Source organism: Emydura macquarii, unplaced genomic scaffold, assembly GCF_026122565.2.
Source record: "Emydura macquarii macquarii isolate MOO-44397 ecotype Brisbane River unplaced genomic scaffold, CSIRO-AGI_Emac_v2 contig_18, whole genome shotgun sequence".
Classification (NCBI taxonomy): domain Eukaryota; kingdom Metazoa; phylum Chordata; order Testudines; family Chelidae; genus Emydura; species Emydura macquarii.
Window position 1 is genome coordinate 3290525 of NW_027130155.1, and position 18557 is coordinate 3309081.

The 18557-nt window shown below is 40.7% G+C and overlaps 1 protein-coding gene across 3 annotated transcripts in view; it reads right to left on the bottom strand.

Annotated features, from left to right (window-relative positions):
* The window catches only part of MME (membrane metalloendopeptidase), a 64173-nt gene that overhangs the window by 18223 nt on the left and 27393 nt on the right, over window positions 1-18557 (bottom strand). For all 3 annotated transcript variants that reach the window (XR_010919906.1, XM_067549690.1, XM_067549580.1), the window contains exons 11-17: window positions 16090-16226; window positions 15897-15990; window positions 12683-12811; window positions 11381-11479; window positions 8225-8305; window positions 6987-7090; window positions 1118-1176 (exon numbers count right to left, since the gene is read on the bottom strand). Coding sequence is in view for 2 of the 3 variants with exons in the window: in XM_067549690.1 (XP_067405791.1) it covers window positions 1118-1176; window positions 6987-7090; window positions 8225-8305; window positions 11381-11479; window positions 12683-12811; window positions 15897-15990; window positions 16090-16226 (703 nt within the window). In the remaining variant the exon portion in view is untranslated. The remainder of the gene's footprint in view (window positions 1-1117; window positions 1177-6986; window positions 7091-8224; window positions 8306-11380; window positions 11480-12682; window positions 12812-15896; window positions 15991-16089; window positions 16227-18557) is intronic.

Genomic DNA, 18557 nt, shown 5'->3' on the forward strand with positions numbered 1-18557 from the left:
TCCCATATGAAGCAAGATACTGCCCAGGGGCACCAAGATGAAAAAAGCAGAAATGACAGATACTTGAACTGAAATAGATACAAGGGGCCAGGTCCACTGCTGCATGCACTTAGGCATAGCAGGGTGAAGGGATTATTAGGGAGATACTAATATGCGCCCCAGCCCCGACACAGGTTAGAGCAGGCTGGGGCTGCTTTAACTTGTGCCAGTTGGTTATGGCCCCAGGGTGTCCCACCCATCCCCTTCCCAGTACTCTGCCCCTGACATGCCCTAGCTCTCTTGCACCAGGGGTTGTGGAAGGAATGCAGAGGTGCTGGCTACACCACCTCTGCGCCCACTGCAGCCTCTTCCTTGCCAGGGTGCATCTCCAGTAGGGGACGTATAAATAGTTTCTTGAATAGTATAAAGGGAGCAGAATGGGGCAGAATGTTACCTTGACAAAAGGACATTTCTCTGAGAGCAGCCCTGTTGATTTAGTTGAGAATATTCACAGGGGACAGTACCTCTTCATGTGAGTAATGGCAGGAGATTTGTGGTCCATAACGAGGACATGAAAAGGGATGTTAAGGGATTGTAAGGAATACGTTCAGTAAATTCATGCTTCCATTATTCAATTGGATGAAGTTCACTGTCCCAACCAAAGCCAGAGGAAATAGGTTTTGTGCAAGAGAGCCTTGAATGGGCTGTAAGGAGCAGACTTTGCCCCTAATCTACAGACAGAACCCTGAGCAGCTCTGGCCACTGCTGCCTCTCTCAGGCTGGTACAGGTACTACAATACCTTTGCATCCCCAGACAAGGTTTTGTGGCCATTAGACCTATGTAATCTTTGACCCACTGGCCACACATCTATCCCTTCGACAGTTGACCTGAAAACTCCCATCCTTGCTGGCTAATATAGGTGGCACACTTCTGCCACGTACAGAAGATGTGGAGTTCTCATCCGCATGTGTAAGCTCCACAATCACCTACTACCGAAGTAATGAAACCTTCATGGTTCCACCACAACTCAGGGCCTTCTGCAGTCCCTATGCTACTGGTGCACTTCACTTTCAGGGCTTAAAAACAAATAACCAGACCATTAAAGAATTATACCTTACGGGCACTAGTAAACCTTACCTATCTGATTCCTGCTTGCAGAATAAAAGGCATTGACGACAGCAGCCCCACTTATCCACCTACAGAAAACATACAAGAAGTCTAGTTAGAAATAAAATTCTTAACAGCAAGCTCAACTGGGCACGGGAACAAACCAAGGAAGTGACCTCTTCTTCACCAGTTACTGACAATAGTTAGATTTCCCTTTACTAGTACTAGAAGATTTCACTGCCAAAATTTCAAACACAAAAAATTATCATGAATCCAGATTGCATATGATCAAGTAGTGATATACCGAGAGTAGGTTATTATGATTCATTAAAATTTTGTTTATGGTCTTGTATGTCAATATTTTCAGAATCCAGCATCAGCTATAAATCCAAAACTCTGGATTGGGGACTTCATCCTGTGATCATTACACATACATGTAAGGCCCCCACAGGTCTAGAACCCAGGCCTATAGAGCTACTAGGCACTTGGCAGAGAAAGCTGTAACCAAGTTGTGCTCCGTTTTCCATGACCCATGGTGGACACAGACCCTGGGAATTTCCGCCTTAAGGTTTTGACAGACAGCAGCCCCAGGGCTCCTGATTGGCTCCCTGACCTATATAAACCCAAGGGGTGTTCCAGGAAGTGTCCAGGCAACATTGTGGCTCGTCTGTGGCTGCCTGACTTTTTCTGTTCTTGAATTCCTGGCTTGACCTCAGCTTGATTTGGACTTCAGGTCTTGACTCGGACTCTGATTCTTGGTATTGACCCTGATCTGGACCTGACTATGTACTCCTCTGCCACTCCCAGCCTTGGGTTTTATCCTGTTCTGATCCTGGGTCCTGATTGCCTTTTTTGGGATCCTGACAGGGAAAATATTCCAGTCAAACTGATGAGAATTGTACCTCAGTAAAACTGCAGCACTGAGCTCTCATTTACTATCAAATGTACTCTTATTTAAAGGGGGTTGAGTCTGCAGAGTTCTGAGCACCTTGAATTCCTTTAAACTGAAATTTAAAGGTGCTCAGCATGCAATTTGCTTTATAAGCATTTCAGTGTTGCTCATCACCGTATCTTGGGACATCACAACTGAGCTATGCCGGTGAGGTAGGAAACTATTATTACTCCCTTTAACAGAAATGGAAATCTAGGCACGGGGTCAAATAGGAGGGTTGTTGCAGAGCCAGGCTGCCTTGGCTTCCAGTCCTGTGCCTTAACCACAAGACAATCTTTTCTCCCCTTGTAGGGTCAGGCCGACCGTATGGAAAATACTTGAAAAATCTTGGCCATTTTTAGTGCCAGACATTTTTTACTGCCTTTATCTGGCACTCAATTGAAGATGCTTTCCTAAGCTGACACCTAGTACTAGACCTTCAACTTGCAGTGTTGGAGCTAAGGGTGACATTCACACCTGCACAGAGGGCCAGAAGGAGGCCTATATATCAGATAAGTCTCACTTAAGACCCCAGAATAGAGGAACACAAATCGTGCACGTGGCTTGTTGCTGGCCACTGCGCAGGGGTTTATTTCATTCTAAGTGATTAGTTTAGAAAAGTACCTGTGAAGATACCTTTGCCCTAATAATCTCATGTTGATAAAGTTCCAACAGAGGACATTTTAGGGGGCAATGGCTACGTGCTTAGTGAAGAAAGGTGATACAATTGGCAGAAATTTTCTGTCTACTGTCAGCTTGGTATTTATAGTACATGACATGGAAGTCATGAAAACATCTGCCAACTTTATGATTTCACTGACTGTAAATTTAATCTACAGAATCAACATATAAGCAAAAAACACACCGAGAGGATTTTTTAAAATGGTTAGTAAGAATAGTTTCTTATGCCTACCTTTCACATACCCATAAACCAGTGTGTTGTGTTGTTTATTGTGTTCTGTTCTGCATGTGGGACAAATACAGTCCTGATGGGACTCCACTGACTACACTGGAGCTAAGCCTGCTTATATTAGTGCTGAATTTGGCTCTGTAGATCTGACTTTGTCTCACACTTTTGCAATTCAGGAATACATCCACTACAGTCAATGGAGTTATATTATGGTGAGAGAGAGGTCAGAATCAAACCCTGTATCTTGATGTAATGAAGGTTGAGATCTGAGACCACAGAAGAAGAACTCAGCAATGTGTACGATCTGGCCTAATGTTCTTGTATGATAAGGAGATAGGTTTTTTCCTTCACATTAATAAAAGCTGCGCACATATCTTCCAAGCCAGAAGATAACCCTAATTGTTTTATTATGCTTATAAAATAGGCTTTGATATTCCACTTGAAGTTTTCCAAGCAGACTTTGGACTTCGATGTTGTTTAAATGGTCTATTGGATAACTTATTGCCTATAAGTAAGTTATTGTGATAGTGTCCATCATTTAAATGACAATAAATAAGTGGACTGTGTGAAAGATCAGCTACTCTGTTCATGGTTCAGACCTGATATAAAGTAAAATGAATATTAAGAATGAATAATAAGCAATATATAATAAATCATTTGGGCCTGAGTCTCTTCTCAGTTACTCCTGTTTTATATCAGGTAACTCCACTGATTTTGGTGTATTTACTCCTGCCTAACACAGTAGTGTAAGACTATGTGTTTATTAGAAATGCTGCAGCTGCAGTGCTGTAGAGCTTCAGTGTCGAGTGGACACTCACTACAATGACAAGAGGGGCTCTCCTGTCGTCATGGTTATTCCACCTCCCTGAGGGGCGGTAGATAGGTTGACGGAAGAATTCTTCTGTTGCCATAGCACGATCTAGGGTGGGGTTAGATCAGCTTATCTATGTTACTCAGAGGTATCGATTTTTCACACGCCTGTACATCATAGCTAGGCTGACCTAACTTTTTAGTGTAGACCTGGCTTACGGATGTGAATACACTACAAGCACTACAGCCACACCATTGTAGTGTAGATGGGGTTTTCCACCATTGTAGTAAATTTACCCTTGAGAAGCAATAGCTAAGTGGATGGAAGAATTCTCCTCTGTCTCTCAGGAGTTTGAATTTTTCACACACCCCAAGCGACCTACCTATCTCACTGACCTAAGTGTTAGGTGTAGACCAGGCCTTTGTGAGAGCATAAAGGCAGACCAAACTTGATTCAACCTAATAATTCTAGTCCGAACAAAGAACAGGAGAAACCTGGTAGTGAAGACAGGACAGAAAATAGGCAGCCATTGCAGTGGGGACTAGGTCTTTAGGGTAATAAGATGTGAAAACAGAACAAGAAAAACAGGAACTGCAACTGTTTATCTAAAGTGAGGAATGCAGGTCTGAACTGCTAGGGGATACAGACAATAGACTGGACAGGAGAGGCACTGACAAAAGGGACACCACAAGAGTGAGATAAGCAAGGCACAGCAAAAAATACTCTGAAAAGTATAAGGACTATGAGTGGAACAAAGAAAAGAGAGCAAGGGGGTCTCTGACATGCTGACCTGATGAGTGGAGAGATGGGTGAAAGGAGAATGTATTTTCTCGGCATGTCAGGCTTCATTTTTCCTGTTGCAACTAACCTAAGGTGTAACTCTCTAGGTAAACTCTTACAGTGTAAGCTGCTGCTTTTGTTTTAATATGATTTTCTCTCTATTCTTAATAGTGTTTTTAATTCTGCCTGAGTCTTACCCTACTTGGAGTTTCCTGCTGACCATCCCAGAGACATAAAACAGCCTTCAACCTTTAACAAGAGGTAGTTAAAGAAGGGTGCCTGGAGCCTACGCAGCTCAGGTTTCTTGGTCAAAGGGGCACAGACTAGAGTCCCCTCCAAGAAGATTCATCCCGTGCACAGCTGCAGTCTGATGGCTGCATGGGGAATACCTCATGACCATGGACAAAAAACAAGTATAAGGTGGTAAAGGGACAGGCTGAAAAAGATTGCTTGTAGTCTTTTGGGATTCTGGCAAAACTGAGCTAAAAACTATAAACCTACAAAGATAAACCAAACAAATCCAGTTCTGCAGCCCTTATTTATGACAACAGTCCCCATGAATTTGTGGTGATCCATGTTGGCCATAATCGTCTCTCTGCAAGTTGGCTAAAATAGCCAAAAAAGGAGGCAGTGCTAGCAGGGCAAGGATGTGGTCAGGACAACCAGGGCATGTGCTGATTCTGTACATGCTTGTTTCAGCCTTCCCTTGGAAAGTAAAGCTGTGCTCTTTAAATCCTCACCCCATTATGCTTTGGGCTGTGGTGGAACAGTCCTCATATGCAGCAGGGGGCAGATCTGGTCAAATAGCCACAAAGTATATTATCTCACAACAGGTGAGAAAACAGAGAATTTGATGATGCATTGAGGCATTTTCTCTAAGCCAGGAAACAGAAAGAAAAATTTACAAAGAACTTGAAAAACTGTGCTTTGGTCTGAAACAAAAAGAAGCATCAGTCAGTGAATCATATAGCCTTGAACCCAGTCCACAGCAGGTCAATTCTTTCCATTCTGATACTGATCATTTTGGACATTTTCTCAAAACATGCACAAAGGAAGTTTTTCAGTCTGCAGGCTGAAAAATGAAACTGTTGTTTCAAGATATGCTAGTGAAAGCAGAGTTTAGCTGAGCCCAGACAAGAGAACTGGGTAACAGGGCAGTGCATTGTCAAAGCAGAGTGTAAATGAAACTCAAACAAGAGAAGTGGGTAATAGAGCAACGTAAGGGCTCTGTCTGGAGAGAGGGACATGCACAAGTTTAGTAGCTAGCTGCACTCATAGAGCTGCACAGATGTAAATACTTAGATCAACTGCTTTTAGTCTGCAATAGTTACATGCTATGGAATTTAATTAAGTGACCTAAGTGAAGTATCATAGTAATAGTTCAGGTTGGAAGGAGGCCCCCATATCTTTTAGGGCCATCCACTGTTTCTTGTCTCTATATTTGAATGCTTTCTATCTCTAAGGGTGTGTCCATTCTACAAGTGCGACAGTGGGACAACAGCAGCGCTGCAGCTTTGTCGCACTGTTGTGTAGACACTTATTGGAGTGATGAAAGGGTTTGTTCCATCGCTGTAGCAAATCCAGCCCCTTGAGAGGTAGTAGTTAAGCGTCACTGGAAGAATTCTTTCTTTGACCTAGTAATGTCTATACTGAGGTTTACATAAGCTTAACTACATCTCTCAGAGGTGTGAATATACCCTCCTTAGCAACATAGCTAGGTCCCCTAAGTTTTAGGTATAGCCCAGACCTAAGTCTTTGCCTAACTCTTTTTTGTGACTTCTTATAAGATCTGTATTAAATGTGTACAGTCATTAAGAGTCATATCCTGAGTCGCTAGGTAGACAAACCTCCCATTGACTTCACTGTGCCTCACAGATCATATTTATAAGATAAATGTATACATGATAGATTGCATTTGTAATATAGCTGAGTTTTGCTTCAGTGTCTCTAAACTGTTATTATGGTATCACGCTGAGCTCAGTACCTCACAAGATCCCAAAAAACTCACCAATATACATGCTGTATCATGCATGCATTTTTTTTATATTACCTAAATAAATGTAATAACCTTTGTTATTTTGATAGACATTCAGGCACTTGTTCTTTTCTGAATTCATCACTATCTTTAGACACCAATTAATGAGAGAACATCTGGAGAACATAGTTCCCTGGTAACATCTGTGCTGACTTAGGGTTTGACAAGCACGTCAAAGTGCTAGTGCTCAGCTTTCAGTGTGTGCAGGAAATCTTAGTACAGTGCTTGCATAGTGTGGAGAAATGTGCCCGGTGCTCAGCAATGCTAGCAAACCTTTATGGCCTTATGGAACTGAGCCCTGGTGAAAAGGGAAGTGCTGGAGAGCAGGGGGGCAGATGAAGTGTAGCCAATCATAGGTGCTTAACTGCAAACCAGTTATGTGTTACTTTAAACACTCTTGATACACAATGCACAGACATTTAAAATACATACTCTTCCTTGTCTACTTTTTCTCTGAGCTTCTTCAGCCGCTTCTTTTGGCTAAATAGCAAACTTTGAATGATGTTCTCAAAGTACTCTTCCTCTTTGTAGTTCAACTAAAAAAAAGGAGAAAGAAAAGAAAAATTATATTGCAGTTTTGTTATTCAACTGCTACAGAAGAGGGGCTGGTTTAAAAAGTCCACTTTTGAGCATGGTGTTCACAGTGATGAATTTCCTATGAACATTTCTAAACTGCAAAAAGCAAATCTTGGTTTTCAGTGCTCTATAACATCATCCATTGGGTATCACAGCTACAACAGCACAAGGACACATGCTAATGCAATGTAATGGTGCAGTGTAACCCAAAGGATCATTATTTGCCACCACTATTTCCTATTTGTAGATTTAGGGCTAGATTCTGCCACCATTACTTGGAGTGAGTAGTGTCTTACTCTGGAAATCACCTAATTCAAATCAATGGTGTTACCTGTCTGGTAAGGTGCTGCTCCCCATGTCAGAATCAGGCCTTTAGGTTATTTTAAGAAGATATTCTGAATTTTTTTATGCCTCTCCATTCTTTTTTAGCTTTAAAAATATTAACAGCACTTTGCACTCTTACACCACCTTCTATCTGAGGATCTCCACATGCTTTACCTCCTTTAATTAAAGCTATCCTCACAATATCCCTGCAAGGTAGGAGATAATTATGAGTCACACTTTGCAGGTGTACAAACTGAGATACAGTTTAGATTAAGTGACTTGCACAAGGTCACAAATGAAGGGTCAAATTCAACCCTGATATAAATGGGCACAACTTCACTGAATTCCATGACACTGCAGCCTCTTAAAGCAGGGCTGTTTAATTCACACATAGTCAGTGGAAATACTGGGCCTGATTCACCATTGTACTACTCCAATTCCATGCTGGTATAACTCCATTGGAAACTGCACTTATGCACCATCCCCCTGGCATGTCTTGGCCTATACCGACAGCAGATTACGCCCCCCGTCACCCTGCTCCACCATGCTGGATCAGTCACCTGTGCCACCTGCATGTGGGGAGTGGAAAGTGGAAAGCCTAAACTCCACCCACACCCTGACTCTTGCACACCTGAATTCAAGATCCAGGTAGCCCATGTGGAGGTGAAATCTTACGCCTTATATCCCTGCAGACATGTAGCATAATCACAGTCTAGTTCTTAAGAGCCATTTTTAATCACTGTTTGCACAATGACTTTATGGATACTTACATCTTGGTATTCATTATTCAGCTTATTGGTATCAGTTATGATCTCATCTGGATAGCCGATCCTCTCTCTAATTGCTGTAGCCTAAAGGACATGATAATGTTTAAATCGGTTCTCTGTTACATGCCAGTCCAAATACAGCTATACCATACAGATGATCAGATATTGGTAATGTATACCAGATGTTTACAGGCACCTGTGTGGAAATACCTGTGTAGGAACTCTCAATCTCATTGTATATAGTTTTTAGAACATAAGAACGGCCACACTGGGTCAGACCCATGGCCCATCTAGCCCAGTATCCTGTCTTCCGACAGCAGCCAATGCCAAGTGCTCCAGAGGCTTATCTATTTGAATCTGCACAGTCATGCAAACATTTCTTAGGTTGGAGAGGCTGAGCACATATAACATCCATAAACTATTTAATTACAGTACAGAGTACAGTAAAGGTGCTCAATATATTACCTTGCTTAAAATACCATTCTTGGACCCAACTTACTGCATTAACTGTTGATATATATTGTAACTGACTATTCTCTATGATCCTGGATGTACATAAATATCATTTGGTATTATTGCATCTATATTATATGAGCATGTAATGAAAGACACTAACGTAAAGCACAATGTGCAGGGGAGCATGTGTAAGCTCATTGGGAAACGCTAACTTTGAACTTCCTGATTTTAATGTTGCAATAACTGTTATTTTATATATTGCAGAATCTAGAGTCTGTTGAAAAAACAGTGATACAGGAATTTTTCAAAAAACCCAAAAAGTTAGATTTTTCCAAATTTTGAAAAATGTCAGCGTTTTGACAATTTTACAGTTGTCAAAAAAATTGACCAGCTCTATAGTAGGTAGAAAAATCCCAACATCCTCAGCATTTTCTTTTTTTAAAAATTGGAAACAGAATTTGATTAAAAATTTAATTAAAAAACTCATACTTAAGAAAATTCCAACCAGCTCTAGAATATTGTTGATAAAAACAAAGCAATGCACATTAGAAAACATAATCCCAACTATGCATACAAAATGATTGGGTCTGAATTAGCTGTTACCACTCAAAGAGATCTTGGATCATTGTGGATAATTCTCTTAAAACAGGTGCTCAATATGCTGCAGCAGTCAAAAAAGCTAACAATGTTGGGAATCATTAGGAAAGGGATAGATAAAACAGAAACTATCAGAACATCACTGTATACATCCATGGTACACCCACACCTTGAATACTGTGTACAGTTCTGGTCAGTCCATCTAAAAAAAGAGATATTAGAACTGGAAAAGGTACAGAGAAGGATAACAAAGATGATGAGGGGTTTGGAACAGCTTCCATATGAGGAGAGATTAAAAAGACTGGGACTGTTCATCTTAGAAAAGAGACGACTAAGTGAAGCTGTGATAGGGGTCTATGAAATCATGACTGGTGTGGAGAAAATTAATAGGAAAGTGTTATTTGCCCCTTCACATCACACAAGAACCAGACTCTCCTAAGGAAATTAATAGGCAGGAGAATTAAAACCAGCATAAGTGTCAGGAATTGGGGCCTGCAGCAGAGCTAGTCTCCAAGCAGCCTCATCAGTACAGCTGGCCTGCATCAGGCTGCCTGATTAGCCGCTCCACCTGATTGGCTGCCGAGGCCAGAAGGCTGGTTCTTAAGCCAGCAGCCACAGCAGCATATTGGCTTTTCAGTGACTATGGACTCCAGCTTGACCCCTGGACCCAGTTTCTGCCTTGATCCCTAATGACTGTCTATGGCTCTGACCCTGGCCATTAGGTGAGACTGCCCTCATCTCAGTCAGATGAAAGTAAGGAAGTACTTATTCCACACACTGGACAGTTAACCTGTGGAACTCATTGCCAGGGGATGTTGTGAAAGCCAAAAGTAGAACTGATCTCAAAAAAGAATTAGATAAGTTCATGGAGGATAGGTCCATCAGTGGCTATATGCCAAAATGGCCAAGGATGCAACCCCATGCTCTGGGTGTCCCTTAGACTCTGACTGCCAGAAACTGGGAGTAGACAACAGGGGATGGATCACTCAATAAATTGCCCTGTTCTGTCCATTCCCTCTGAAGCATCTGGCACTGGCCACTGTTGGAAGACAAGATACTGGGCGAGGTGGACCACTGGTCTGACCCACGATGGCCATTCTTATGTTCTTGTTAGAAATCATTCCATTTGGTTGTCTCCCCTGCCTACAGCCTGTTGTCTAGTGTTTAATCCAACCTAGTTTCAGATGGCTAAAGCAATTATAGGTGCTGGAACTAGGTGTGTGGGGGGTGCTACTGCACCCCCTGGCTTGAAGTGGTTTCCATTATATACAGGGTTTACAGTTTGGTTCAGTGGCTCTCAGCACCGCCACTCTAAGAATAGTTCCAGCATCCCCAAAAGCACTAGGACTTTATCTCTGTCCTTAGAAGACTGTTCTACAGATCTCACTGTCAAGCAGTTTTTCATGTTATTCAGCCTAAATGTTTCCTTTCTTAATTCCATCACATTACTCCTACAGTCATTTTAGCCCATTAAATTACCCTAATCAGTCCTTTCCATCTTGGTCTTTACACCCTTCAAATACAATATTTGTAGACAGTTATCATTTACTCCCTTTGTCATTGTTTAGCCCAGTGGTTTTCAACCTTTTCCATAACCTCTTCCAGGATCCTCCCAGAGTCCCCTTCCATGTAGCCAGGACTTAGCTGAGACCCCCTTCTATTCAGAAATATGGGAAGGGTAGGGTGGCTGCGACTGTCAGATGAAGAGCCCTTGGATTAGTCGAACCATATATATTTCTCTCTTTTAACCTTTCCTCGTAAATCATGCCCAGTCAATTTGAAAACTGCTAATGTGGTGCGTGGAGCTTTAAAAACGATAATGATTGTGTGTGTGATTGGTACAGCTTTAAGGTCTGGAAAAATTTTGTGTGGCATAGGCTGAGTCTTATCAGCTGTTGATTGGAAACTGATCCTCATAAATAAATGGGGTTTGATGTATTTTGTACACAAGGGACCTCCATATTGTACTAATTTGGTGGTTGTTATTCTGATCTAACTGAAGTCATAGTAGACAAATGCAATGGCATGACTGTGGTCAATTTAACAGTTACAAGACTTTTTTACAGCAGGGTTATAAATCAAATCACAACTTGTTTTTTCACTTACTTTTTGTTCTGCTTTCTTTTTGGTTTCTGCATCCATCCAGGAGAGTTCATCTAATGTTTTTATAAAAACCTCACGGATTTGTGTAATCATTTCTTGAACCTAGAAGAAACCATCAATATACAGTAAGGCCACCCAGTCATTTTTCCTTAAGTCATATTCTGTTTTGTACAATCTTATTGTTACTCAAATGGCATATTAATTGAGCAACAAACAAAAACTTTTAATTCTTTAAATAACAAAGGCAATTGTTATGATTAACACTTTCCACTTGGAAACTGCTTTCTGACAAAATTGACCCTAAGTATTTTTAAGTGGCTATTATTTACTGCAGCAATAATTTTTTGTGAAGATGTTATGGTCAGTGATCCTAAATAATTTATGATGAGATAATAACCCTGTAATGATAACCATAAAGGAAAAATAATGTATTTTCACAGCATTAGCAGCAATATAATACTATTTTAAATAATTAAACTTGCCCTCCTTCCATTGAAAAAAAAATCTTTCAAAATCATTTTATTTAAAGATTTATTTAATCAATTTACTTTAATTAAGTTGATGTAAAACTGTTTGTTTTCAGAAAAGGCAATCACATTCAGTGCCTTGCTCTGTAATCTTCTCTGCTTTATAACTTCGTCAACTGTAGTTTGCAATGGCTTCTCCTAATCTTCACTGACATCCACTCTTAGCCATTTGCTAATTGCTTGTCTTACTGTCCTGGAGAAGGTACATAATCCCATCACAACAGACTGCTGACATGAGTGCTTCCCAACATATTGCTTAGTAATATTGCTTAAGAGTATTTTCTTTCCTGTTCTTAACCTTAAAAACAACTGAATGTGGAAAATAACTTTTTATGCTTTTGCAACTAGTGTTCTCTCTATATTGTATGGGGAAATAAATCTTTTCTTAGAAACAGCAGTAGAATAACACTGCACGTGCTATACTGTGTAATGTTTGTCAGATAACGCAGAAAGATTATCTTGAACTGACAAGCTAGCTCTTCCTTCTTCTTATTTAGCCCTTGGTAAGCCATTAGCATAGGAATGAAACAAAACTCCTGTACTTTCAAGGAACAAATTCTGACACTGTATAAATGAGTGTTGCAGGTCCCATTTATGTCAACTGGAGCAGCTGCAAGCAAGAATTTGCCCTAGAATTAGGCATTTGCAGTGGCATGACACGAATGACATCAGCAATAATTGGGTTTCTACAACTCTAATACGAAGACAATTGCTACTAAATCATCATCCAGTAAACTCACTTAGATGGCAGAGAAGTTAAGTGAGTTGAAAACATTACCACATGTTTACTGTCTCCAGCAAATGCTTCTTCCACATACAGTCGCCCCACCGCATTCTCCATATTGCCATTGACGTAGTTGGCGCAACGCCGCCAAACAGCCGTTTCTGATGTTGTGCCGTAAAGTGCCTGTTAAACATAAACATTAGACAAAGGAATGGCACCTGGGAGAATGGTGGCTGATTGCCAGATGGTGAGTTTTGGAGGAGTCTAATCTACCCTCCGTGACTGCATTTAATTCTCATTAGTGTTACTGGGGATAAGGTGCACTCACTAAATTGAACACTCATCTGAGCAAACATATGGGAGTCACGGGCAATGTTCCCTACCCCTCCAGCAGCCATGAAAGGGGGAAAAAAGAAAAAAATCCCTGATAGCCATGAAGGGGAGAGATAAGGAAGGAGACCCTGCACATCCCTCCTTCTGGTGCCTGGGTTTGAACTGCAACCCCTTGTTCCAATAAGGGCCACAGTGACCAGAGGGCAGATTTACTCCCAGAGGACGAAGGTGATGCTTTCCACCACAGCCCTGCCAGCAGCACCATAAGAATGCAGGGAATGCAACTAATCAGTGCACCAAATACACAGGCTACACCACCTGTCCAGCCAGAGCCACCCATTTTTGGGGGCAGCCCTGACTGAAGAGGGGGGCTGATGGTACCTTGTACCATCAATGTACACATTGCAAAGATTTTGTCATGATGGTTCATTAATAAATGATGATGCAGAGATGTTGATGTGATGATGTGACACCCTAACACAAAAAGTGATTATTTGGTAGCTCCCTGTTTATTGAGGAAGCAGGTATCCTTCTCTTCAAGATTGTAGACCAGAGACTTCATGTATTAAGAGCTACATAATTACTGCACCTTGCACTGAATTCATGATATTGAAAAGAAAAACTGCTGTTACGTTTCCTTTCACACCAATATATAAAGAATTAGGAGGACAGAAAAGGTCTGAAAATGTTATCAGTGGAACACAGCACAGAACGGTCTACAACAGGCTTCCCTGAAGACCTTGAATTGTTGGATTTTTTCCATGATACTTCTATGATTCAACACTGCCACCAAATAGCTGAATAGAATGGAAAATCCCCCTATTTCTAATATTGCTTCCTTTTTCAGAGATAGACAGACACACACATACACCCTGCATCAAGGGAAATATGCTTGTAACACAGTACCGGCATTGATTCACTTTCAATCACAAAAAGCAGCAGACAAAGCAAAAATAAATGCAAAAAAAATTACACTAATGCCATGTTATGACAGAGGCTTTATATGCAAAAATTAAGGGTCTAGAGTCACGAGGTTAGCCAAGCTGTGCTCAGCACAAGTCCAGTGGGAGACCATGAAAGTGGCCCAGTGCTGCTAAATCTTACACCAGCTGCCCACGAACCAAAGGGGTTGTTGCTACAGCAGTGGCTCAGGTGGGCATAGTGACTGCCAGTGCTTTTCTTTGAAGGGAATAACTATATCCACAGCTGTACAGTCACTTCAACTCCAAGTGCTAACTAGGATCACCTACTGTGCATCCCATTTTCACAGTCTTTCCAAGCCTCTCAATAACAGATCCACTGGAGGGGAGGCAACTGTGACTGGTGCAGCCTAACAATTTGGCCTCAGGGAAAAGAATGGAACACCAGTGAGCTAGGGTCATAGGACTGCCTTTGTAACAGATGCAGACTTATCTGAATGTGCAATCTATCAATCTGCCAGGCTCCTTCTGCTGAGGCTCTAAAAGTGGTGACAACAGGTTTGATGGCCTTTCTTCTAAGACTCTGGCATCTTCAGCTGCAAATGTGAAGCATTCTGTGCCCCAGCCCCAGAACATGTGAATTTTTAAATCAGTAAGTGATGGAATGGTCAGACCTTCCAAGAAAGATGCTAGGGGTTAGTCAGGGGAAAGGATAGCTAGCCTAACATGGTTATGTTTGAAGACACACTGGTGAGGCAAGCTTCAACTGTAATTGAGCATGTGAGGTGCCAGATATATTTATTTGTGAGTGTGTGTGTATAGCATTGCAACATCTGCTGTTAGCAAATTAGTAGAAAAACATATATTTTTGTAGAAGTATCATTTGTGGGGTTTTTTTTAGAACATTATTATTTCTAAAGCAAATTTCTTCAGGGATATCAGAGATACTTCTCTGCAGTGATAGCTAAGACTATAGCAAGTGTGAAGTTTAATACTGGAACAATTTTTAAGTTATACGAGTACAACAAAAGAAAAAGTAGCTGAATAATTTAATTTGTGGAAAACATTATGCATAGTGCTATAAAAACTGGTCAAAATGGATGTTGTCCAGTTCTTCCAAAAAATTGATCTCTGGGTTAAGAATAAACAGAAGCTTTATCCCAAAGGGAATTTTTTCCAGAAAGTTGTCTGAAATTAAGGACTTATAATGAAAATGCGTCCTCAGTCATAACCACAGTGTCATGAATAAATTGATACAATAAAATGGTTTTGCATCCTTTTTTATAGGGCTCAATCCTGTAAGATGATAAAATCTGCCTGAAAGGTGCTCAGTGCCTTCAACTCCCATCTAAGGGCTGGTCTACTCTGAAAAGTTACATCGGCATAGCTACGTCTCTCACAAAATCAGTGACATTGTTAAATTGACCTATTCCCCAGAATAGACAGTGTAATTGACTAACAGGTCGATGGCAGAATTCCTCCGTCAGTTTAGCTACTGCCTCTTGGGGAAGTGGATTAACTACAATGATGGGAGAACCCCTCCAGTCACTGTAATGAGTGACTACACTGAAGTGCTACAGCATTTTAAGTGTAGACACAGCCTAAGTGTTGAGAGGTGAGTGTTCAGCACCTCTTCTAAAGCACTCGGCATCTTGCAGGATTGGGCCATTTAGTGACAGCAATATTGGGCTCACAATGTTTGGCTATAGGTCATGGTACTGTAAGCTTGCAACACGGATCATGCATTCATTTGATTGACTCAGATTCAGAATAACGCAGAGACAGATCTTAGAACAATACGTTTCTAACCCATTTTCCAACTGTCAGGGATACATCATATAAATTATAAACACACTCCAGCAGGAGCATCAGCAAACATCTACAGCTTGTGTGTTGCAAAGTTCAAAATGTATTTAAAAATTTATATGGTGTAGTTGGTTCTCAGAAAACATTTATCTTTGGTGGGTGTTAAAAAGCCATCTTTAAAATTTAAAAAGAGAGATGAATTTCTGCACCTTGCGAAAAGCATTCCTTGTGTCCTTGTAGTTACGGCTTAGACTGTTTACAAGATCCATTACGTATCGCCAAATCATGTAATTTTGAATTTCTCTGTGTAATAAAACAACAATAATAAGCTGGTGATGTTTCTAGGCTTTTGGAACTGATTGGCAATAAAACACAAATTTTAAAAACATACCTGACACCTACCTGGAAGTATATTTGTTAAGAATAGACTTTAGTTTGGTTAGATATTCTGGAGCATAAACAACCACATCTTCTACATTCTCAACATTAATTTGCACAGTTGACATTATTTTATTTATGAATTCTGACCAGTTGAATTGCTGGAAAAAAACATGCATTTTAAGGATAAGTGTTAAATAAGACTTGATATAAAATAATGTGATTGTTACCCATTTCTTTTTGGGATTCAGCTGTGTTGGAATGAAACAAATATGTCAGCTAATCTTTAATTTTCCTAATAGTGACACTACTGTAACTAGAGCTATCATGGTAACACTTGATCTTGGAGGATTTGAAATGATATGAGCACAAGTTAACAATTTTAAACATCATATTTGAAATGATATTACCACAGGCTCACAACTAGCATGTAGGATATGGAATTGTTTTTGGTTTTTTTTTAAAGTACAGTAATTTAAATAGTTGTACTTTTTAAAAATATCTGGAAGAGTGGAAATGACACTTTGGGCAATTTCGGAGGTTTTTTGCGAACTTCTAGTAAAAAGTTTTTAAATTAAAAATTCCCTGAGAACCTTATTTTTACTTACTCTAAGGCCTCTCTGTACTGCTCTGGGAGTGTAACGGGGCCTTGGTATAGATGAGAATCTGGCCCTGAGACTTTCATATGCACTAAGGGCCTGATACACAGCACAGTGAAATCAATCTGATTTATTTCAATGGGCTTTGGAACATACCCTAAATACTCTTGCTCCCCAGTTTGCCATATTTTCACTAAGATGAGACACTTGAAAAGGATCTGTTTGATAGCAGTACCATTTGCAGTGTAGTGAGGCAGTTAAATCTCAGACAAAGGTCAGTGCTTCTCTTTAGAGACCACATTATAATATCAGTAAATTAAACAATGCCTTTGTATTTACACAGAGAGAGTGCAATGAGATCAAAGCAGGTTACTATAAAAAAAAAAAGCCAAAGGTAATAAAATGCAAATATGAATAGCAGGTACACACCCGCATCAAAGCAAACTATTGGGCATATCTCTGGATGAGCAGTCTAGAACACGGGCATCCCACATTCTGGCTTGTGAAAAATGTATTATCTCAGAATTCCACATTATTCACATGTGAAGAAAGAAAGTACATGTACTGAAACAGTCTATGGCTTATTTGGGTGAGTTATACCCTAATGTCAGAGTAAAGTGGCTTTTCTCCTCCTCTTCTGGCCTACAACCTCATATTCCTTTGTGCTGCTGTTCATTATTACAAGGTTTTCAGACCTGGGGCCAACAGTTATCAAAGTAATTTTCCATTAAGCAAATTCTTATTGAGTAATGCCCATGCAGTCTGCACAGTGTGTTATTTAAAATGTGAACGTGTTAAATTTGAAACTCTGTGTAAAGGGATCAGAGGCCTGCAGCTGGCTGGCTGATTAGCCCCACCTATTGCACCTGGGGAAAAAGAGCTGGAACTTAATTGGTGGAGACTCATAAAAGAAGGCAGCAGGAAATGGAGGGAGGAGTTGGCAGTATCTTCCAGAAAATCAATAGTCCATTGCAAACAGGGACTGGCCTGCTGCTGGAGCAATTGTGTTACTAAGGTTCTGAGGTAAGAGGCAGGAAATCTTGGGTTGATGAACTTACTGGTGAGAGGGGCAGACGTAAGGAAGGGACGATTTAGTCTGCACAGATGTTGAGGGAAGAGTCTGTGAGGTTTTGATTTCTTGCATTAAGAAGACTTGAAATAAAGAACAACTAGCCCTGTGGAAAACTGCTTCCCTGGATTCTGTGAGACAGCGTCAGACAGAATGACCCTGGGGAGTGAGCTGGCTCAGCAAGAGCAAAACCTGGCCTGGCAGGAGGAAGGTGCAATAAAATAGGTCCCAATCTTTTTGCTTTGTAATCGTGAACAGCCTTTGAATAAGGATTAACATTGCTTACCATTATGGTTTCTGTTTAATAGCTCATTGCTCAAGGAACTAGATGAATGAAAGGACTGGTAAGAGGAGATAGAATCTTTCATTACTAGGTCACTGGATGCTGAATTTGCCCCACATGCAAGCAGTAGCTATCAAAAGTTGTTGACAACTGTAGACCATTCCGTGGATTATGAGGAATGAGCTACTGGTCTCACTCTGTTGAAACTATCACAAGGATGCCATGTTGCTGATGGGGTTTTATAGTACAAACGCCTTCCCATGACGTAACAAAGTCCAAGGTCTGAGTGAGAATGGAGAATATACTTCTACATTTCTACAACTTAAACATGCTCCCTCTCGGTCAGTACTGAAGCATATTGAGAGGGTAATATGGGGAAAAATTTGAGATGATGCTACCCAATGACTACCTTTTCCAGAGATAATTACATTTTCCAGTGATGTTGGTACTTTTCACATGCATTACACCACCTACTGGCCTTATCCTGTGTGGTTCTGAACACCACATGGAAGATGCTTAACTCCTTCAACTCCCAGAAACC